The 24630-nt window shown below is 37.4% G+C and overlaps 1 protein-coding gene across 4 annotated transcripts in view; it reads right to left on the bottom strand.

Annotated features, from left to right (window-relative positions):
• The window catches only part of MICU1 (mitochondrial calcium uptake 1), a 210994-nt gene that overhangs the window by 57912 nt on the left and 128452 nt on the right, over window positions 1–24630 (bottom strand). For all 4 annotated transcript variants that reach the window (XM_039368089.1, XM_039368090.1, XM_039368091.1 and 1 more), the window contains 2 exons: window positions 13019–13101; window positions 5517–5714 (listed from right to left, as the gene is read on the bottom strand). In XM_039368089.1, the coding sequence (XP_039224023.1) occupies window positions 5517–5714; window positions 13019–13101 (281 nt within the window). The remainder of the gene's footprint in view (window positions 1–5516; window positions 5715–13018; window positions 13102–24630) is intronic.

The following is a 24630-nucleotide window of genomic DNA, read 5'->3' as shown; positions in this document are numbered from 1 at the left end:
GCTGGTCCCAGCATTTTCACCAGTTCCAATTTAAGCTCAAACATTTACCAGGAAGAAAGAACTTCCTGGCAGATGCATTATCTCGCATGCCCCAATATAACAGCGCGCGAGCCACAGACTCTAAACCAATGATGGCAGAGTCACAACTGGCAGCACCAGTAACTACAAGAACCCAAGCTAAATTAAAACCACAACTGGACAGCCAAACTGGAATTGAATTCCGGAAAAGTTTGGAAACAGATGAATGGTTCCAGAAAAACAAAAATGTGTGCACAATGAGAGACGGGTTGCCTTGGGTAGGGGAAAAGTTATATATACCAACAACCCAAAGAGTCACATTCATGCAGCTTTGCCATGACACAAAATCAGCAGGGCATTTTGGATTTGTAAAAACTTTACACTTAATTAAACGGCAATTTTGGTGGCCATCCATAAAAAAGGACATAGAAAGTTACATAGCCAGCTACCCAAAATTTGCTACTGCAAAGAGATTGCAAGGGAAATCACCAGGACTATTACAAATAGTGGCAAATCCCTCAGCCCCCTGGAGGGAAATAGCCATGGATTTTATAGTGGAATTGCCAGAAAGCAATGGGAATACTGTTGTCTGGACGGTCACGGACTTGTTTTCCAAACAGGTGCACTTTATCCCTTGCCAAAAGATTCCCACTGCAAAAGCCTTAGCGAAACGTTTCGTCCAGCACATTTACAGATTGCACGGGGCACCCCAACGCATCATCTCTGATAGGGGAGTGCAATTTACATCTGCATTTTGGAAGGAATTTTTATCCCTTTTAGGAACCACTCAGGGACTGACATCTAGCCACCACCCACAAGGGAATGGGGGGGGGGGGCGGAAAAAATGAACTCAGATCTACCTTTCTTAAATCCTAACTATTTTCTTTATCTGCATAAGCTGCCTTAAGATTTTACCCCTCCCTTCTTAAAAACAGCAGCAACTGACTATCCAGGAGAGTTTTAAAAAATGTTGTAAGAACCTGATCCTAATTGGAATTTTATTTCTTAAAGTTTGTGGATTAAAAGACTTTCTACTCTTACTGATGATCTGGGTTTTTATTTATAAAACAGAAATAAAACTGAAAAGATTATAAAAACTTTGGACCTAAAGGAAAATTTTAAATATAGGGGCGACATCTGATGAAACCTGATATTACAACCTGTTATTGTTTAAAAGAGACTCGGCTGGTAGCCTAGACCAGTGATGGCGAACCTTTTACAAACTGAGTGCCCAAACTGCAACCCAAAACCCACTTATGCATCATCAGATGCCGGGTGGGTGTGGCCCATTGGGTGGGTGTGGCTGCGGTGGTAACAGCAGACAGGGTGGGACTAAAAAGTTCAATCAATCAATTCCAACTTTGCAAGATCTTTTTTTCCCGCAAGAAGTTGAAATTGATTGATTGATTGAACCTTTTTTTTTTGTACACGGTGGCAGAGGCCTAAAGCGAAAAGGTTTTATAAAACCCAGCTGAAGGCCTAGGACTGGGGCAACGGTGTACATGCCCACAGGGAGGGCTCTGAGTGCCGCCTCTGATACCTGTGCCATAGGTTCACCACCATGGGCCTAGATAATAGATAAGATGTATAACCTTGAGACACTTATCAGCAGTGAAGCCCAGCTGTGTTCCATGCTCACTGAATTTTTTTTATATTCTCTGATTGCAAAGCCTTTAATCTAACACATTACTAAGAGAATGTGGAGGAAGATCAGGAACAGATTCTCTTTATGCTGAAAGCATAAAGAAATAAGAGGTTACAGAATAAAACAGGATGTCAGCCCAGATACACGAACTCAAATTTTGATTACAACTTAAAAATCAACTACACAGAATATAATGGAAAAAATGGACCAATTAAATACTATGACTGAGGATTCAATTGATCGACAAGTAAATGGAAAACCCAGAAAAGGGAAAAGATTTTCTACATAAATTAGAAGAAACTTGAGGATCAAGAAGAACAACAGATTGAAGAAAAGATAAACAGTTTAAGACAACTACATCAAGATGGAAAAATAGAGACAGTTTGTTAGTCCTCTCAAAAAAAATGGCCATCGGTGGGTTTTTTTCTACGTCAAACAACATACATAATAACACAGGGAGATTTATTTGATGACTCAAAAGCATGGACATGGAAGACAATTTGGCAAAGAAAGAAAGCTAGAATAAGACTGAAGAAAATTGGGGTTTTGACTTTCTAGTGGGAATTAAAACAGAATATTCTCAAAATAGATAAGATGTATACCTTGAATATTAGAAATTGTTATGAGTTAAAGGATACTTTGTTTATTTAGACTTGGAAATATAAACATTAATAGTTAAATTTGAATATTGAATATTGAATATAAAGGTAATTAAAATATATATAAACTAGAAATGTATTGATGAATGTAACAAATATGTTTTTATTTAATGGTAATAATAAAAATTATTAGCTTAAATATAAGATAGTAGATATTGAGAGAAAAAAGAGAAAATATTAAATGTTGAAATAAGAGAAATTTTGGTTATTAAATTTAAGATATTTAGAAATTACCAGAAAATAAGAATATTATATTGTATTATTAACCAGCTGATGTAAGATCCAGGGATGAATTGTGATAAAGAGAATTGGGGTTATTTAAAATTTGGAAACTTATTAAACGTTAAATTTAAATATTTATGGGAAACTAAAAATTGGGAAAAACTTACCAGGACATTGATTGTCTAAAAAGACTGAATGTTAAAATGACTAAGATATGTATAAACTAAAAATTATTGATAAATGTAAGAAAGCTATTTGTATTAAACTGATATAATAAGAATTGTATTAATTCAAATGTGAGACAGTAAATACCAAGGAAAAAGAGAGAAATATGTAATGTAATAGTTTGTGATTTGTACTAAAGAAATTTGTATGTTATTGAATTTGAACCAACCCAGCCGCCACACTGCTTTTCAAATATGTAAATGTAAAACTGGAAAATCAATAAAAAATTTTTTTAAAAAAGCACCACTGGTAATCTCAAAACGTAAATTAAAAGGAGGGGGAAATGAAGAAGTAGCCTAATACGAAAAACACAGTTCTGTTATGCAAAGGAAGAAGAAAGTGAATGACTCTTTCAGCTAATAGTTGAACACACGAAGAATAATTAACACAGAGGCCTAGGGCATTAATCAAAATAAAATACAATAAGGTAAGTAAGCAGCACTAGGAAAATCTACCTCACCCTATTAAAAGATAAAACCTACTATGGAATGAAATGCTGCAAGCTTATCACCAATTCTCAGCATAATGTCTTTTCTTTAACATTACCAATGCAAACTCAGTTCAGGATCAGTTAAAAAAAACTATATTATTGTTTTAAAAAGCAATGTCAAGGACACAGAAAAGCATGCAGTCCCACCTAGTTCAACTTCTGGCCCCCAAAAGGCAGTTTGTAGTTCTGATGTTAGCAATTAGGAACTTGAAAGGAGAGCCAGTTTGGGTGCTAGCCTAGAAACCAGGAGACCAGGACTTCTAGTTTCACATTAGTCATGAAAACCGGCTGGGTGACCTTGGACTAGTCACTCTCTCTCAGCCCAACCTATCTCATGTGGCTGTTGTTGTGGGGAAAACAGGAATACAGGTAATCCTCAATTTATACCCACTCAATCAGTGACTATTTGAAGTTACATCAGCACTCAAAAAAGAGACTCACAACCCTTCCTCGCACCCTGTCCCCAAGATCATGTGATCAAAATTTGGGTGCTTGGCGACCAGCATGAATTTACGACAGTTGCAGCATTCTGGAGTCATGTGACTGGCCTCTGCAACCTTCCCAGTTGGCTTCCAACAACCAGAATCAACGAGGGAAGCCAGATTCACTTAATGACCATGATTCACTTAACCACAGTGATTCACTTACCAACCATGGCAAGGAAGGTGGTAAAATTGGGCACAATTCACTTAACAACCACCTTGCTTAGCAACTGAAAGTCTGATAATAATAATGAGGTAATAATTCAAGGACTACCTGTATCATGTATGTTTGCTGCCTTGAGTTACTTATAAAATAAGACAGATGGGATAAAAATCTAAGACATAAATATGTAAACAAACAACAAATGCAGCCTTTGGGGGGAAAACAAACAAACAAAACAGAGCACATTAGAACCAGTAAAGTAATGAGAAAAAAAATAACAGGAGTGAGTTGGATGGTACCAGATCTCTCTCTCTCTCTCTCTCTCTCTCTCTCTCTCTCTCTCTCTCTCTCTCTCTCCTCCCTCCCTCCCTCCCTCTCCCCCCCCTCTCTCGTAGAATTTATCTAGTAAAGTCAATAAAGATTCTGATCAAGAAATGTTGTCTGTAGCTTCTGCCTTCTGACAGAATTCAAATATACTAAATACAAACTTTATTCCAATCTAATTTGGTTATAAAGAACTGAGAATCTTCATGGCAGGTTTAATTGGTTTCAAAGTATGCTTAAGTAGCACTAAATAGAGTGCACTAAGAAGAATTTCATTTCCTATTGGAAATCCTGTTTTATAGTTCAATTCATTCCTCTTTGGTTGACCATATTTGTGAGCGTACAATATTAGTCTAGTTTATAAATGTTTCTAGTTTTTTTATATAATGTGTTAGAAAAGTGGTATGGAATTTTACTGGGGCAAGAATAAACACCCAGATGGTCTAATGGCTAATGTTTGTTAACATTTGGAAATGCTTGTTCCCTTGATAGATATAATTCATGGTAATGTAATTTCTTTAATAGCAGTTGACCTAAGATATACTTCATTGTATTTTTCAAAAAGCAGATTAATTTTAGACAGTTATAATCTAGGTTATTCATGACAGCCTATTTTAATTAACCAAAACAATATTAAATTATAACTATCAAATATTCCCTGAAATTGATTAATGTACAGGTATGTCCTTTGTACCCTACAAGAAAGAGATTATTCACAGTAAGCGAATATTAAATTTGACATAAATTCAAGAGCACACATAACATATATCATTTTTTTAAAAAAGAAAGAAAAAATCATCTGCTTTGTGTTAAATATTGGAAAGATGATAGATAGATAGATAGATAGATAGATAGATAGATAGATAGATAGATAGATAGATAGATAGATAGACAGACAGATAGATAGATAGCTTTAATTTTATAGGGGCAAAATTTGGGACACACGTAAGAGATGAAATCAGGTCAGAAAATTAAAAGCAAGAATGTGTTATTTTTTTACTGCAGAATAGAAATATTTTGTTCTGAAATATGGTATATTTTATTTTTTTAGCTCATTGCTCCAGAATCAACCAACCATTTATCTGGCTATCTGGATATTTCAGGAAATCTAAAAGCATCTGCATTCTCATGGGAAGTGAAAGGAATGAGACCTCCTGGGGGCACAGATTATACCATCTGCTTAAATAAGCTGTGTCCTTGTAATTAGAGCTAATGATATTATATAACAAATCTGCTAGCAAATGGAAAGTGAGTTAAGCAAGATCCCTGTCGATTATTAGACACTCACCTCAAGTTTGAGAATGTCATGCTGAAGTTTGCGTTGGAACTCCAAGAAGTGGGAGATGGTCAGTTTCCCCTTCAAATCAGCTCCAAAAAAGTATGTTGTCAATGCTGAATTAAAGCCGGTCTTCAACGTATTCCCAGTAGTTGAACGGTCTCTGTGACGCATACCCATGCTAGTCTGGGAACGAATGATGCTCTGAACCTACAGTTTGCAAAACAATAATAGCAGTAGCATTTAGACTTATATACCACCCTATTGCGCTTTACAGCACTCTCTGGGCAGTTTCCAATGTAAGCATTATTTGCACATTGCCCACAACAATCTAGATACTCATTTTACTGACTTTGGAAGGATGGAAGGCTGAATCAATCTTGAGCCCCATCAAGATCGAACTCCAGGTTGTGGGCAGAGTTTGCTTCCAATACCGCATTCTAACCACTGTGCCACCAAGGCTCAAAAGTTGAATACCCAGCTATAACTAGGTAGATCACAGTTTTGTTATCTCCCCAAAATGACTGAAGCTACTATTTATTTTAATGTGCACATTAAGTTGAGTTGTTCACTAGAGAATTATCCAGATTAGATGGCTGAAATACAGAACAATCCCTATTTTGCTCTAGAGACAAATTTGGCAATGCCCAGTATTTCCAGTATGGTCTATCCAAGTAATGATAGATAACCATTGGCCTTCCAGATACTGCTCTATTATAGCTCCCAGAAATCCCAACCAACAAAGAACCACAACAGATGACCAGAAGGACCACATCTGTGCAAGGCTTCACAAATATGAAGTTCAGAGAAATTATGTATTAGTCCAATTGAAAAGAAAAGGTAATCATGATTAAGATGGAGACGACTATGCATTTCCATTATTTCTCCAATGGATATTACATTATGGCAAAGTATGAAATGGATGTTTTGTTGTATTTGCTTGACTGTGAATTTTTACAGAACTTTATATGAAACTAGCAAACCTGATTCTATGATGATTTCGCCTTAGAAATATCAAATCATAGGGCTGAAAGGGACTTTGGAGGTCTTCTAGTTCAACCCACAGTTCAAGGCAGGAGTCTTATACAATCCCAGGTTGTCCAACCTATTTTTTAATCCTCCAGGGATGGAGCATCCACAACCCCAGGAGGGGTTGATTAATTGCTCTCACTGTCAGAAAATTTCTCCTCACTTCCAGGTCATATCTCTTTTTGACAAAATTCTATCCATTACTTCTTGTCCTGCCCACTTTGCCCTAGTCAATCCCCTCTTTTTTGTGACAGCCCCTTAAGCACTGGAAGGTAGTTATTGTGTCCTCCCTAATCCTTCTCTTTGATACTGAGATCTTACATCTTTTAATGCTTGCCATTCAGTAGGGTTTGATTGTGGAATGTAGTGAGATGGAACACAGAGAGATATATTGAGGGCATGGCCAATGGAAACAAAGCTGCCTCTTCTATTCTATGAGCATTTCAAAAATGTTCAGTAGCTCCTTTTCATAAAATGTTGTTTGGCCAATAATGGACGGAGTGGGCAAATATTTTACAGCTTTTTTATTAAAGCATGGGGGCATCAGAGAGAATTGCTTCAGGCGTGGACATCTCATTTGGGAAGCCCATTCCCCAAACTTAAGAATACCTTTGTCTTATGGGGGATCTAGTTAGAGTCAAAAAATGATCAATAGAAGTAGTCCAAACCTCATCTTTGCCAGCTCTGCAATCTTGTCAGATTTTTTTAAAAAAGAGACGTGAAAGCTCCCAACAGTCTGCAATTTGCTTTAAAAAAAAACCAAGCAGTCTTATAAAACAGAGATTGTAATAGCATGTCCTACTGGTCCAGAGTACCCATTCATACTTCCCCAAATGTGTATTAAATTAATTGACAGTTCAAGGTGCATAGAACACTTTAGCTATAGATCCTCCAAATCCGTGCTGCCTAATTGGGACAGAGAGGGAGGTCCTTGGATGTATGTGCATGGAATGCCAGGGTGTATGTACATCTTCCCAGCACGGTCACCAAGTCATGAAAATCATCTCAGCTTTCCAGCTAAAATAAAAGGCACTTATATTATGCAGCAGCAATATAAGAAAATGCTAGAGGCAGATGATTGTTTTAGTGACAATGGAACAAAGCATCACTTCGTATTATGTAGGAGAAGGCAGTTGTACCTTGGTGATTTACCAAGAAAACCACAGTATGCAAGCTATCATGCAATGTTTTTAATTTCAAATGCTAGGGGGAAAATGTACAGGATCATCCAACAGAGGTTACAGCATTAGATGGCAAGAACAATGCCAAATGTTCAAGCTGGTTTTAAAAAAGGCTGAGGAACAAGAGATATTGCTGATGCACTAAGGATAATTGAGAAAGTCCAGAATGCTACTTTCCCAATCAGCATGTGCTTCATTGATTAGCCTTTGTTTATGTCAACTATGTTGAGCTGTGATCAGTAACGTGGGAATCCCAAACATCTAATTGTCTTTACACTAATCTGGCATTATAGATCAGGAAGTCCATAGCCTGAGTGGAGCATGGAGAAATAGACTGGTTCCAGGTTGGCCAAGAAATGAGACTAGGAAGTATAACTTCTCCTTCTTTATTCAACCTATCTGTTGCATATATATTGAGGGACTGAAACTGGATTAGAAAACAATGGAGTTTTACAACTGGAGGAAGAAACAATAATTTTGCTGATGATGTCTCACTGACAGTTGAAAATGCAATTGATCTGCGAAGTCTAACGATGCAACTCAAGGTGCATGAGGAAAAAAACAGGAATAACTTTGAATAAAAAAAGATCAAATCAATGACAAGAGGTGTAGCAAACTGCCTTAGAATGGGCAAATAAGATGTTGAAGTGGTGGTTAGCCTTTGCCTTTCAGAATTAATTATCAACAAAAAAAGGACCAATTGTCACAGACCAGCATTTGGTAGAGAAGCAATCAAAATCTTGGAAAAGATATTTAGATGCTGCAATATGTTTCTATCTGCAAAGATGAGAATTGTTTTCCCTTTAACACTCTAGGGAAATAACAACTGGACAAACACTGCACACAGAGAAACAAACAACTGTTATAGTATTTGACAATTTCTAAGGATTTTGTTCTCAGATTATTGATTTTCTATGAGAAAGCAGAAGTGAAGAATGAGGTTATTTTCACACAACCAAAAAGGTCAGAGTAGCCTGGCAACTTTAATTCTAACCCGGATAATAGCAGCATGATTACTAAGTCACTAAATAGAATTAAAAATGCTGGAAAACAATCCCAGCTGCTTTTCAATTGTGCATATGAATTTAAACACAAATTCAAATTAAAAAAAATTAGAAAGTAAATCAGTACTGACAATCTGTAAACAAAGAAGACAAGAATACCTGAAAAACACACACACACACACACACACACACACACACGTAGGTCTTTGGTTATTCGGGTTTCTCCCGTGTAAAATTGGAAGTGTCTTGGTGATGTTTCGACGAAGTCCCATTCGTCATCTTCAGGCTGGTGTTTTCGGCTTCGTGCTTCTAAGAGCAATGTGTGATCGTAGCTGTTTCTTCCTTTTAACTGCCAGTGGGGGTATGAACTGATTGGGTGGGAGCTTGGCTGTGTTCTGATTGGGTGGAGGTGTGTTCTGATTGGTTAGGGGCTTGGCTGTGCTCTGATTGGATGGGAGGGTTGGCTGTGCTCTGATTGGATGGGGAAGTGTTCTGTTTGGGTGGAGGCTTTGTTGTGCTCAGGAAAGTCTGAGTTGCAGGGGGATTTGAGATGATGAGCTGCGTTGCTGTTGTTTGGCTTCGCATTCGTGGTCATGCCTCATCTTCATGGTGGGTGTCAGTTTGCTTCATGTATGGATTGGAGGGGTTTAAAGTGGCTAATGATGCAGCTGTGGTCTGGACACTTCCAATTTTATGCGGGAGAAAACCCGAATAACCAAAGAAACAAACACCCGCGAAAACCTCAGAATATATATATATATATATGCTTAAATATTGGATCTGACTTATTTTAACCGCTTCATTTGTAAAATTATTTCAAACTGATTTATGATGTTGAGATTGAATTGTATGTTGTATTTTGTAAGCTGCCTTTGAAAGACTGTTATCTTGAAGGAGAGCTAAGAAATACATTTAATAATTCAATAAAACAAAGGAATATTCAGCATAAATACCTAGCAGGAACAAGATTTCAAATCTTGGCAATATTCCTGGACAGGTAATTAATCATCCAATAGAGAACTGAATTTACGATGTTTCTTTTTATTATGTGATATTCCAATACAGAGAAATGAGTGGTTACTGCCCTAACTTCTCCTCTGATACAATCATTGCAGTCTTTTCATACTAGGAAAAAAATCTTGCTTTTCAAATTAGTCAGTAGTCTGCCAGTTTTTAATGTTCCAGTGCAATGGAGCTAATTTTTAAGTACAGAGTATCACTTCCTCCTACAATATTAGGAGGTAAGACCTTTAGTGTTATTTTAATAGGTAATCTAACGCAACCATCTCAATGGTTGGAAGACTGATGTAGACAGAAGATACAGGAAAAAGGAATCATAAAAAGGAATATGGTTGCCTGCTTTGAGACACAAAAGTTTGCCATTCCCATTTTAAAATATTACTTGCTTTTTAAAGGAGATTGCTGAGTTTCATCTTATGCCTGTTTGAAAAGGATTATTAAACTTTGCCGAAACACCATTGACGGTGGGTGGCAGGAAGCATCTTCATAATTTTCTCCATTTCCCTCTCTCATAAAGTTTTCATTTATGACAAGGGATTCTCAGTGTAGGCAAGTGGGAAATAAAAATATCCTATGGTCTACAACCACAAACAGTGACAAAAGAAAGGCAAAAGATGTTGTTATATAGGGGAAAATATGAGCAAATTCTGTGTCAATTTCAGGGCCATTCAGTAGTTCAACTGTTGGCAATGGTTTTAGAACTGTAATAAAAATATAGCTCCTAGCTGTGAGTCTCTCGGGCAGTTCAACTTCCTGTGTGATTAACTTAAGGAAACTGACACCTCTAAGGTTAGGTGATGCTCCAGTCTTAGAAGGGAATATGCAATCTGAATGAAAAAAGGACTAGAGGTGACATGATAGCAATGTTGCAATATTTAAGGGGCTACCACAAAGAAGAGGGTCAATCTATTTTCCAAAGCACCCAAAGGCAGGATAAGAAGTAATGGATGGAAACTAATCAAAGACAGAACCAACTCAGAACTAAGGAGAATCTTCCTAACAGTAAGAACAATTAACTGGTGGAATGGCTTGCTTTTAGAAGTTGTGGGTGCTCCATCACTGGAGGCTTTAAAGAAAAGACTAGATTGCCAATTGTCAAGAATGGTATATGGTCTCCTGCTTGATCAGGGGGCTGGACTAGAAGACTTCCAAGGTCCTTTCTAACTCTGTAAATTTTATTCTATTTTATTTTGGAAGTACTTGGAAAGAGGTTTTTTTTCCCAATGTTGGGCACTGGCAAAAGGCAAAATCAAGCACCCCACACTTGATCCAGAAGAGCTCAGCATAAAAGACTATATTTTGGCTAAAGTCAAAGGATTCCTAACTCTAGGAATCTGCAGTATTCACCCTGGTTATTCCCTCCCTCCCCACCCCTGCCCCGGGTCTCCCTAGGCACCAAGTCTTCAATATTCACCCTGCAAAGATCGAGATCCTTCGCTTTCTTGGCTGCTCCAGACTTTCGGTGAGTTCGCAGAGAATGGAGGCCTAAAATAATGCAAGATCACGTGAGATCAGTGGGGAGAGATCTCACACTACTGATCTCGTGTGATCTCATGGTACTTTAGGTCTCTGCGACAGAGAACAGAACCGAAGCTTCCGTGTGCCTCCGGACACTGGATTGGGACGTTGGAGGCTTTTTCCAGACCGCTGCCACCTGGATCTGAGGCCAGGTGACACTTCCATGGCCCTGTGGCAGCCCGATCCAGGCGCTGGAGGCCTTCTCCAGGCTGCTGCCGCCCGGATCTGAGGCCGGGGTACGCTTCCGCATGCCTCCAGCAGCCCGGATTCAAGCGTTGGAGGCCTTTTCCAGGTTGCAGAAGCATCCCCAGGCCTCAGATCCAGGCGGCAGTGGCCTGGAAAAGGCCTCCGACACCCCGATCCGGCCTCTGGAGGCACACGGAAGCGTTCCCTGGCCTCAGTTCCAGGCAGCAGCAGGAACCGTGACAGAGAAGAGACAGATCTTTTCAAGTTGAGTCTGGCACGGCAGGAAGGGAGGGGGAAGCATGAAGTATTTTAGTGGGTCGGGGGGGCCTTAGGGGCCTGTTCCCTTACTAAGCCCCCCATGTCCTTCCCCACCCTGAGATACCTCATTTCACTTAATGAGCCACGTGCATCTTAACGAGCAAGGGAGTGATTTCGTTCGAGGTACGAGATTCACTCCCACAAGTTTTCAAGTTATGAATGGAATGGGCAGGATCCATTACACTCGTAACTCGAGGACTACCTCTATTCCTTATTCAGTGAGGTTCCCAAAATATTTCCAACTATTTAGCTTCTGAAAGAAAATCCTACTTTGGAACACTGTATAAACAGTTATTAAATATATTGTTTCATGTCAATATTACTTTGTGGTAATTCCGACAAATGATTAACAGTACATTTATTTCTTCCACTTTGAATTCTCTTTGGGAGTATTTTTTTTCCCTCTTGTCATGTAATCAGTTTAACTACCTATTTTTCTACAAATGCTTTCATTTTTCTCTCCCTTTGTAGATTTATTTCTGGGGGCTCTCCCTCATTTAATAGTAAGAATATTTTTGGGACTTTGGAAGTGTTAAGTTATTTTGCAGTAGAAAAGCAGTTTCTGAAAACCTTAAAGTTTATGAGAATCACACTAGAAAAGCATATACACATTTTTATTAAAAAGATATGCAGTCTTTTTTTTTTGCTAGATATTTTATATGCAGTTCAAAAACATTCTCTCTAGTAGCAAAGACAGATGTATTGATTGAACCCCAGAAGACAGGAGTGAGGATGTTAGATGTCTGTTTGGAACTGTGTGTATCTTTTGAAAAAGTCAAGGGGGCAATACCTTAAAGAAAATCCATACTGAGACAACCCAAGAACATTTAGCAAGCTCACTAACAACTGGAAATTAGTTAGATGAAAAACAAAGAGGAAATGAAAGGGTAGGGAGGAGAAAAAAGAAACAGGATTGCCAGCACTATTGCCAGAAGTAACCCAACACACTTGGAAGGCGTCAAGTTGAGGAAAACTGCTTTACATAGAGACAGAATCATATAGATTGTCTATATGTATGTATTATGTATATACTCTTAAGACAGTGGTGGGATTCAGTTGGTTCACACCACTTCAGCAGAACCAGTAGCTATTTTTTTATTGCCCAGGTCCAGAATGGACTTCTGGAAGCGGCATCCACCCAGAGAGCTGGTTGTTCACATATTTGAATCCCACTACTGTCTTAAGAGCAGAAAACTGCACAAATTTGTCTTCTTAAAACATATGTAAGAAGGGGGGGGGGGAAGAAACAAAAACTTGCCTGTTCAAATTCTTCCATATCCACTTCTCCATCACCATTTAGATCAAACATCTTGAAAGCAATTTCAAAATTTCTCTGAGGAGCTAGAAAAAAACCAATATATTATACAGATTACATTATGGAGTAAGAAGAAAACAGCAATGATTTGAGAGTGGTATTATGGCTTAAAACATTTTTTTTCAAAAAAGCACTTGTTTTTGCAATATATTTCTTATGTTTCTTCAGTGAGTTTTTTTTCTTGTTTTTGTTTCTGCAGCTTTGTTGATATGTTAATATCAATATCTTAATAGTCCTCTTTAGCAATTTTCTTGCAAAAATATATCTCTGTAATATCTTGAAATTATGAGCTCCGGAGGGCTATTTTTCCTCCAGTAAGTCCATATTACATTTCATAACTTTATTTATGGATCTACGCACAAAACATCTGTAATTTCTGTCCTCTCCAAGGAAATAGGACAGAGAAAGCCTAATTAGAAAAGGAGGATCCAGAGCTGCCAAACTAAGAGTCCCAAATCTAAGCATGAATTTAAATGCAGATTGTTTATGAGGGCAGCACTTTGATAACTTTATGTGGAGACGAATTAGGTGGGACAAGTGGGACAATGAAAGGTTTTAATTAACCCATTTTCAATGTAATCACAATAAGATTCTGTGTGAAAAATCAGACAAATGACAATTTCATTTTAAGTACTATTTAATTGAAATCAAATCCTACTATTTTCATCTGGAGTTAGTTCTGTTTTTTTTTTTAAACAAGTTTTATTGTTTTTTTCATTTTAATAACAAGTGCTTAAGAAACAATGTGGTGGCTGGGCAATCAATTGTCCACAAAACAAAGTCATACTCATAAAAACCTCTTCTCTTTTCCCTCTAATGACATATTATATTCAAATTGATATATTTCAATACAACTAAATCAATCATAACAATCCTCAATAATCTTTCATCTAAATAAATCCACAAATTCAGGTCCTATGTTAAGTTTAACTATTTCACTTGCTATGTTCCATATTTCTAATCTAAATACTTAGTTAACACTTTGGGAGTCTCCCCATTACCTTTTTCCTTAACATATTCAATAAACATTTATTAATATCATTTCTTCTTTTTTCCTATTCCTCTTCCATTACAAAACGACTATCAGTTCTAATAAGAAAAGAAAATATTAGTTCAAATCAGAAAGGAAAAAAAAGGAACAAAGAAGAAAAAACAGAAACAAAGCAAAGAAAAGAGAAAAAATACCTTTCCATTTCTATTTTTCTTTATAATCTAACAATCAATTCCTCAATATCTGTATCAAGTTTCTTTAACATCCTTCCAAGGTTACTGTATCCAAAGCATATTAATACATAGACAAAACAACTTGTTATTAAGTTTAAATCTTTAATTACTTTTTATTCAATCTAACCTCTTATTTAACTGTCTTAAGCCATAAATCAATCCATATCTAATAAGCCTTTTAAACCCATTACATAAAACCTTAAGTCATATTCTTAAATCTTATTCTAGCTTTCCTTTTATGCCAAACCGGTTTCCATAACAAGGCCTCTATATCAGTGGTTCTCAACCTGTGGGTCGGGACCCCATTTGGGGTCGAACGACCATTTCACGGGGGTCGCCAAACAATGCAGTCCGCCATTTTTTCCCCTTTTCTTTAGCTGTACTACTCCCTTTTATTCTATTGGCTTTTGAAAGCCAATAGAATAGACTCTCTTGAATAGAGTCTAATTCTATTGGCTTTCAAAAGCCAATAGGAATTGTCCAGGCTGTCTCTGCCCTGCTGAGCCTGCCAAAAGTCCCATTCTGCAAACGGTGCTGCAAGTTGTCTGCAGCGAAGGCGAGCTGTCTGGAAGTTTCCATCCCTCCCTGCTGAGCAACTACTAAAAATGTAAGTAAAAGAGGGCCAGGGGTGGGAGGTGGGAGGCCGGCGGGCGCAGGGTGGGTTGCTGGCGTGTGTGGGGCCCGGTGGGTGCCTTACCTCCCTTGGGCTGGGCCAGCTGGTGGCCCAGCCGGTGGTTGGCCTGCGCCGTCTCTGCCGCTTGCCAGCTACGCCTCATCCGGCACAGGGGGCGGCACCATGCATGCGTGGCGCTCCTGGGCAGGGAAAGTCCTCGACTTACGACCGGTTGAGTAGCCCTCGACTTACGACCGGTTGGGGGTCGTGGCATTAAAAGTTGAGAACCACTGCTCTAAATGAACTGTCATAAGTAGAGAACTATCTGTACTTTCCCTTAATACCACATTAGGAATATTTGATTTGATATGTATTTTCCTTTTATTATACAAGCAACCATGTATTTCTGCTTACAATGATCGAGATATTTACTCCCTTAGATTTTAATGGTGTAGGTTGAATTTATTCATTCATTCATTCATTCATTCATTTATTACATTTCTTAACCTCTCACATCCCTCCCTCCCTCCCTCCCTCCCTAGAGCCATTGTATTCAATAAAATTACATTTTGAATGTCTCCAAAATGCAATTTCAGGCCTGGCAGTTTGGCAATTGCCCCTAAGAAAATGGAAAGGTCCTTCCAGAATGGTCTCTCAAAGGTGCTTTTTCCAAATGACAACTGGATTTTCTTTCTGGATGATTGAGAATATCCATAAACATACTTCCAAACTGGTAGTAACGTATGGAAAGAAATAATGGATGGGAGACCTAGATCAGTTGGCAAGGTCTATCAGAGGTCTCATAATGGAAGCAAACTAGGTTACTTAGTTTACCGTTATAAACCGAGGAATGTAAAATCATAGCCTTGTTGATACGCTGCATGCAAATCTGAAAAGGATATAAAGGACTTTAAACAAATAGTAATATATCAAAAGATATCTACATCTCAAATGTATCTTAGTTTAATTTCCTTAGAAGCCCTGAGAACAGTAGTTTTGTAACGCAAATATATGGTGTCTGTAGGCAGGGAAAATCCTTTGAGAGTTCTCTGTACCATCTCAAGCTATATTTCCTTCAATGCTCTGGGGAAGCTATGATAATTGTTTAGTAATAGGATACTAGAAACAGAATCAGCATTAAACATTTTGAAGAAAGCCATGTATTTCTTATACCAAATTAGTCTGCGCTGGCTTCTATTGCATATGAATGAATACTGTGCTGCATAATTCAAATAGCCCTCTGAAGATGCATTTTCCCACAGGGAGATATATTTTCTGTTCTCTCCCAATAAGAGGAAAGAATTAAAAACCCACCCACCCCCCATATTATGCAGAATAATTATAGTGACTAATTTTGCATATAATGTATTGGGGAGGAGAGAACAAGAGAGAAAGTAATATGATTAATGGTATAATGAGGGGTATCTAAGGAAAACATCTCAGTTCATTGAAATTCTTTTAGGGTTTCAGGGGCCTAATATTCCTGTTCTCCAGCACAAGATGAGAATATTAAGACATTAGCAAGGACTTTTACTATAAATAGCATTCTCCGTTTAGTTCTTATTGCAGAATAGTATAAATTTGCTAAAATTCCATTTAGGCTTTTTGATGACCACCAGAAAATGTTACGAGGCTCAGTGGTCCCCAACCTTTCCAATTTGGCGGCCCGATGCAGGGGAGCGTGTGAGTGGCAGGTGCATGCACACACATACAGCTCCATTTGTGTGAGCGACAGGCGCACGTGGCCTCCACTTTCACGTGGAGTTTCGCTTGCACATGCTTGCCTGCTGCTCACGTTAGTGGAGCTTTATGTGCATGCACTTGCCCATCTCTCCTGCGGCCCAGTTTCAAACAGGTTGGGGACCCCTACTCTAGGCAGTTCTCACATGTAGAGAATATGAAGGGCTTAGTGTCAAAGTTTAAAGGCAAATATACTCAATATTAACTTCTCTTGTTATGTATGTGTACACTTTGAGAGCAAGCAAATAAATTTCATTTTTAATGTGTGCCATTGTGCCCACAGTAAAAAAATAACAATAAATGTTATCATCATCATGATTAATATTCTTTTCGTGTTTTCATGTTTCATGTAAAATATTAATGAGGCATGGGGAACTGGAAGTACAGTCACTCAAAAGATCGACAGGTTTTAGGATCCACAGGTAGTCCTCAACTTACAACGGTTCATTTAGTGACCATTCAAAGTTGCAACAGCACTGAGAAAAAGTGACTTATGCTTTTCACACATATGACTGTTGCAGCATCCTCATGGCCACATGATCAAAATTCAGGCGCTTGGCAACCGACTCATACTTTTTTTTTTATTTTTCTAAACTCTCCCCCATACATATACCGTAATACTTATCAGATATTAACATACATTCCCCCCACACTCACATACAGATACTTTTAACAAAATGAAATAAATACATACACATAACTTTAGTGTTGCTCGCCCATTTCCCCTTTCACCGTATCCACACTCCTTCTTCTTTACCTTCTTTCTCCCTTTCTTCTCTTCCCTACTTCCCTCTTCTTCCTCTCCTCTCCTTCACCACTCTCCTCCCCTTTCCTCTTCCTCCAACCTTCCTACTTCCTTCTCCCCTCCTTTACTCTTTTCTCTCTCCTCTCCTTCCCTCTCATCCCTCTTCAGATACAATTCAGGGGTAATGTCCGAGCAACTCCTCTCTCCAAATTTCCCTATCTGTATTATATACAATAAGATTAATACTTCTATTTATCTAACCTTCTCGGTATATACTTCTATAAACATTTATACAACCTCCAGTTGTATAAAACATTTATACAACCTCCAGTTATTCAATACTGTGTCGCCGGGGTCTCCCTCCTTATCTGCTCCTTCTTCTTCCATCTAAATTGATGTTAACTATCTTTTAACCGTATTCTCTTTTCAGCCAATCATAAAAAGTTCCCCAAATTTCATAGTAGTCTGACTCTGTCTTATCTTTAATTGTCATTGTTAGTCTATTCATTTCTGCACATTCCAGTATTTTCCCAATCACCTCTCCCTCTGGGGGGGCTTTCAGTGCTTTCCAATTTTGTGCAAACACAATCCTGGCTGCCATAATTACATGAATAATTAAATATGTTTTTTCTTTATTGTATTTCTCTGGTAGAATACCCAACAGGAATATTTCTGGTCTTAGTTCTATATGTTGTTGAATCATCTTTTCTATCCATGTTCTAATTATATTCCAATAAGTTTTAGCTTCTACACACGTCCACCACATATGGTAGAAGGAACCTGGTATCTGATGACATTTCCAACATTTCATAGACCTGTCCTTAAACATTTTAGCTAATCTTTCAGGAGACATGTGCCATCTGTAAAACATTTTGTACATATTTTCTTTATACGCAGTTGCCATTGTCAATTTATAGTTTCTTTCCCATAATTGCTGCCATCTATCTAATTCAATTGTGTATCCAAAATTCCTTGTCCATTTTATCATTGTCTCTTTCACTTGTTCCTTCTCTAACTCCATATGTAGTAGATAACTGTACATTTTTAATCCATTTTTCTTCCGTTCCTGTGAGTATTTCATCTAACTCTGTTGTCCCCAAATTAACACCATCTATTTTAACATCTTTTTCATATCTAGATTGTATTTGCGTTCTCATGTACCAATCCATCTTTATTCCTTGTTCCTCTAATTGTTGTTTGGTTTTCAACTCCCCCATATCTGTTAATAAGTCTTTATATCTTATAATGTTTCCCATGTTAAACATATTGGGGTGTATTAGCGTCTCCATAGTTGAGAGCCAATTTGGAATCTTCAAATAATAATTTCTCTTTACTTTCTCCCAGACAACAAATAAAGAATTCCTTATATAGTGTCTCTGGAAATAGTTATGTATTCTGTTTTTTCCATACCATATGAAAGCATGCCATCCCAACTGTAAATCATGTCCCTCTAACGTCAATAATCTTGTATTCCTCAGTAAGATCCATTCTCTCATCCATGATAATGCTGCAGCCTGATAGTACAATTCCCAATTAGGTAGACCAAACCCACCTCTCAATCTTGTATCTTGTAACATTTTTAGATTAATCCTTGCCTTTTTTCCCTGTCACATATATTTCAAGATTATTTTATTAAGCCCCTCAAAATATTTCTTATCTAATCTTATTGGTATTGTTGAAAACAAAAACAATAATTGTGGTAATATATTCATTTTGATTATCACAATCCTTCCCATTAATGATAGTTGTACATTTTTCCATTTATCCAAATCTACTTCAATTTGTCTTTTCAATTTATGATGGAGGAGTGAATGTCTCGGCGGCACTATTCCTTGGGGGCTCCCTAAGAATCATCGCTTTCCAGCTGTTTGGGGAGGTCTGCCTAGTCCTAGACAGACCAGAGCTGTCCTATAGGGTCAGTGAAGAAGGGAAGGATAGTTTGGCAACACAGGAGAGTTTGCAATCTCCTGAAGAGCTGAACGGAAGCTTCCCAGACCAGCAGCTGCCAGACAGCCATTGCGAGCTGTCACAAGCTGGGCGTTTGCTTCCAAGAATCAGAAAGAAAATTGGAGAATCGCCTGGGTGAGCTGATCAAGAGATTGTTAAAAGGAGGAAAACTTTCTCTCTTAAATGCTGGAAATGCTGAGGGGTGGAATTAGAAAAATTTGAAGCCGTGGAGAAAAGGGGGGGGGAGCAGACCCTTAAGCTGCTCCTGTTCCTCCTCTGGAATTTCAGTGGCGAAAAAGCAGAAGGCAATAAATCAATAAATCAATGTAAAGACTGTGGAATTTAAAAAGCCTACTGAAAACAATTGGACTAAATAGAACTATTTGAGAGTAAACAACTGTAAAAGTAAACTGTTTGCTTTTTTCCTTTAAGTGGGTTGCTTCTTTTTCTTCAGCTTCCTTCTTCTAAAGCAGAAGACTAAGTGACCCTGAACAACATCTGCTGGGCTCACTGATAAGAAGTGAGACATTAATTGCATTTAACACAGAAACTGTTTCTTGTTTCGGAGACTGGTGGATTGCTTTATGGAGGTTTTATTTTCGATCTCCTTCTTTTTTTCGGATTAAGGCATGAAGAGCCTGAAATAAAGAAGTGTAAATTGTATTTTTTCCTGCCCTTGGACGTTTGAGGTGGGATTTTTCTCCTATTTTTGTTTCTTTCCTCCTCTTCTTGGAACATTTTGGATTATAATAGCACACTGACATTTGGATTATAAATCATTGGATAAGATGAAGATCATCTAACAACAGCCCCCTCAACACTACAGAATCTGGTGGTGCAGAAAACACTGGACTCTACAATACAACAAGATAAATTTAATATGGAACTGAAAAATATGATACAGGCATTACATACAGACTTCAAGGAAGGGTTAGGTAAATTAGAAGAGGAATTAAAAGAGGTCAGAGAATTGATGGGGAAAAGTGAACAAAGACTGCAACAAGTGGAAGGGAAAATTGAATTAATGGATAAGAGAGTAGAGGAGATGGACAATCGACTGACATTAACAGATAGGAACCAGGAAAAAACGATTATCTCTCTAGAGATGGATAGAGCTGATTATTACTTAAGATTCCAAAAATGTTGAAGAAGAAAAGGGAGAGAATTTAGTGGACGTGATGGCTGAAATATTAGCAGACGCACTAGAGGAAAGCAAGGAAAAGATAATTAATGATATAGATGAGACATTTAGAATACATACTAGATATGCAACGAGAAATAAGCTTCCTAGAGAGGTCCATATAAGGTTTACTAAAAAAGCATTAAGGGCAGATATATTACAGAAACTGAGAAATGTCACAATAAAATATAAAGGAAGAGAGATAGTGATATTAAAGCAGATTCCAAGAAGAGTGAGAGACTTGAGAAAGGAGTATCAATTTTTGACAAAAGTCTTAATTGAAAAAGGGATAAATTTTAGATGGTTAATACCAGAAGGAGTAATGGTAAACTGGCAAGAACAGAGACACAGACTAGACACATTAGAGAAAGCAGAGCTTTTTTATGATCACTATTTGGACAGCAAGAAGAAGAAAGGCTGAGAAGGGAAAGAGGAATTAGACATCAAGGAGATCAGATAGAGAAACAACAGAGTGAGTATAGTAAAGAACAGGAGGAAAGGGCATTGGTAGAAGGAGTAAGGACAAAAGAGGCAAAAGAGCAAAGAGAGATGAGAATGACGAGATCAGCTAAAACCTTAAATAAATAATCATGGAAGAAGAGATAAAAATAATCTCGATAAATATAAATGGATTAAATTTGACCATAAAAAGGAAAAGAACACTAAATAAACTAGGAAAACTAAAAATGGACATAATTTGTTTACAAGAAGTTCATATTAGGAAACAACATAAAAATTTATTAGAATATCCAAAATTGGGAGAATTATACACCTCACTTGCGGACCAGAGTAAAAGAGGTGTGGCATTATATATTCAGAAAACAATACAAACTAAATTGATATATTCAGATGAAGAAGGACGAATCTTAATGGTAGAAGTAATTATGAACTGTAAAAAATCATTATTGGTAGCGATTTATGCTCCAAATGAAAATCAAGAGAATTTTTATCTAAAATTACATAAGAAAATAATAGAACTGGAATATGAAAGCATATGTATGATTGGAGATTTTAATGCTATTGTAAAGCCTGAATTGGATTATAATACAACAAAAAAAAATAAGACTCTAAGAAGAACACTTCCTAAATCCTTCTATAATATGGTGGATGAATTAAATATACTTGATGCTTGGAGAGAGAAATATCCGGAAAAGAAACAATATACGTTCTATTCTAACAGACACCTGTCCTGGTCGAGAATTGATATGACATGGATGTCAACAGATTTATTTACAAATATACAAAATATAGCCATAGAAACAAGCACATGGGCGGATCACAACCCAGTTACAATCATATGGAAAGGACAAAAAAAGAGAACAAGATGGACATTAAACCAAACTATATTGAATGAAAAGGATTTTCAGCAATATATGAAAAAAGAAATACTTTTCTTTTTTAAGGAAAACAAAAAAGAAGATATTTCACTTCAAAATGTTTGGGATACGGCGAAAGCATACATGAGAGGACTTGCCATCACTTATTTGGGGAAAAAGAATAAACAGAAAAGACAAAATAAGGGAAAACTGGAGGAAGAATATAAGATACTTGAGAAAGAATTACAGAAAGATACACAAAACAAAAAGATTAAAAATTTAATGGAACTGAACAAACATAAAATGAACTTACTAGAAAATGAAGATATGGCAATGAAAATAAAGGCAGCTAAGCCAACCTTTTTTGAGCATGCAAACAAACCAGGGAGATGATTGACATATAAAATTAAAAAGGAGAAAGAGAAGAGATGGATTAAACAATTGGAAGATGCTGAGGGGATTTTACAACATCGAAATGAAGAAAAGAAAAAAATAATCTGGGAATATTATGAGAACCTATAAAAGCAACAAACAGTTTCAGATGATAGGATAAAACATTTTTTGGAAGAAACAGAGATACCTAAAATGCCGGAGAAATTTAAAAACTATTAGAAGGGGAAATAACAATGATGGAATTAATAGAAGCAATCAATAGACAAAAAAATGGTAAAACACCAGGACCGGATGGACTACCAGCAGAGCTATATAAGACATTGCAGGAAGTACTAGGTAATGTAATGTTGGAACTTTGTAACAACCGACTCATACTTACGACAGTTGCAGTGTCCCAGGGTCATGGGATCACCTTTTGTGATCTTCTGACAAGCAAAGTCAATGGGGATACCAGATTCACTTAGCAACCATGTTTCTAACTTAACAGCTGGGGCAAGAAAGATCTTACAATGGGGTAAAACTCATTTAACAAATGTGTTGCTTAGTGATAGAAATTTTGGGCTCAATTGTAGTCATAAGCCAAGGATTACCTGTAATTGATCTTACAGGAGGGTGAACTTTGTCATTCTTTACCAGGGGTCCTCAAACTTGGCCACTTTAAGACTTGTGGACCAACTCCCAGAATTCCCCAGCCAGCATAGCTGGCTGGGGAATTCTGAAAGTTGAAGTCCACAAGTCTTAAAGTGGCCAAGTTTGAGGACCCTTGTTCTTTACTATTCCTGAAGATGAATAGTGTCTAATTAGCTTGAGGGCAAGGTGGGATGTGTTGTGAAACCTCTTCTGGAAACTCTTGGGGTGCAATGTTGAGTGTGTTGAAGGCAAACCAGCCTTACCACCTCCACAGAATGAGTAGACAAAAATCACACTACACTCAAATGAAATTCCCATATAAAATTTCCTAGTGTAGATGTAAATAAACAATTAAACTATTGGCTGAGCTTATTTGACTCTAAACCAAAGATGCAGTGGGATAACGGATAGGAGAAGACTTGGTATGGAAATACAGATAAAAGCCTCTATTCATAATTAAGTAGCAAACAGAGTACTACTAGACCCAAAGCTTTCTTCTGAGTCATTCCTTGGAAAAAAGTGCCATAATATGGATATCACAGAGATATTTCTTTGGTACAGTAATTATTGGAGCTAGATTTTTGTTAATATTTTCCTGAGTGTTTAAAACAATGGAGAAGACGGGGAAAGATTTATTAACTGCCCTAGACCAAAGATGTCAGCATGAATAGGCTAGCTAGGGCAATGATGGTGAACCTCATTATCTCCATATTTGGGAAATGCCTAACTTGACTGTGCTGGCATATAACGCAGACATACATGAACAAAAGAGAAACAGTTATTTAGATATTCATTTGTTTGTTTAAAAAAAAACAATCTAATCATGTGTAGTAGTAGGTATTATATAAAGAAATACCAAATAATTACAAAATTGAAATAATGAGTAAACCAACCTATTTTTGGAGCCTGCAGAGGCCATGCAAGAGCATGGCCCTTTGCACGATTTCCAGAAAGTCCTGAGGCTGTGCGAGAGGAAACCCCCCCATTCTTATGTAGCCTCTGCAGCCCTCAAGGATCACACAAGAATGGGGTGTGCTTTTGAGAATAGAGTCATACCTCAGCACTCAACTGCTTCAAAACTTGTCAAATTCAATATTCAACACATTTTGAAGTCGAAATTTTGTCCAGCACTTGTCTTTCTCCTGGTAGTCGGCATACAAGGAAGAACCTGTTGACATCAGCTGCTTCATGATTTTCTACTTCTTCTGGCCAAAATAGCAGGTCATGTAGTAAGTCACATGGTTTTCTCAGTACTCATTGGTTTTAGTATTTGTTGTGTCTTCTGGAATGAATTTCCAATGAGTACTGAGGTAGCACTGTGGTTGTCAGATATTGGTGAATGTTGACATGTCACCCAAAATATTGTAGTCTATCCACCTTGGAGTCATCAGTTTGCCATCACTGGGCTAAGGTGTGTGTCCACCAATATATTTTTAGAAGATGGAGGTATAACCTGTCCTTCATCTTCCTATAACTTTAGTTATCTAAGGCCACAATATTTAATAAGAAGTAACTAAAGATTACTTACAAAGGAGCTAGGTCTTTAAAACAAAAAAGAGGACATCTTTGTTTGATTCAAAGGATACTACAAGGCATAAAGAGTGACTTGTTCATTGATATAGAACAGTGGTTCTCAAACTTTCTAATGCTGCGACCCCTTAATACAGTTCCTCATGTTGTGGTGACCCCCAACCATAAAATTATTTTTATTGCTATTTCATAACTGTAATTTTGCTACTGTTATGAATTATAATGTAAATATCTGAT

Source organism: Crotalus tigris, unplaced genomic scaffold (genome assembly GCF_016545835.1).
Source record: "Crotalus tigris isolate CLP2741 ecotype Arizona unplaced genomic scaffold, ASM1654583v1 scf7180000020625.271290, whole genome shotgun sequence".
NCBI classification, from domain to species: domain Eukaryota; kingdom Metazoa; phylum Chordata; class Lepidosauria; order Squamata; family Viperidae; genus Crotalus; species Crotalus tigris.
The sequence above is the reverse complement of the archived record's forward strand: the minus strand, read 5'-3'. Positions and strand labels throughout refer to the sequence as shown.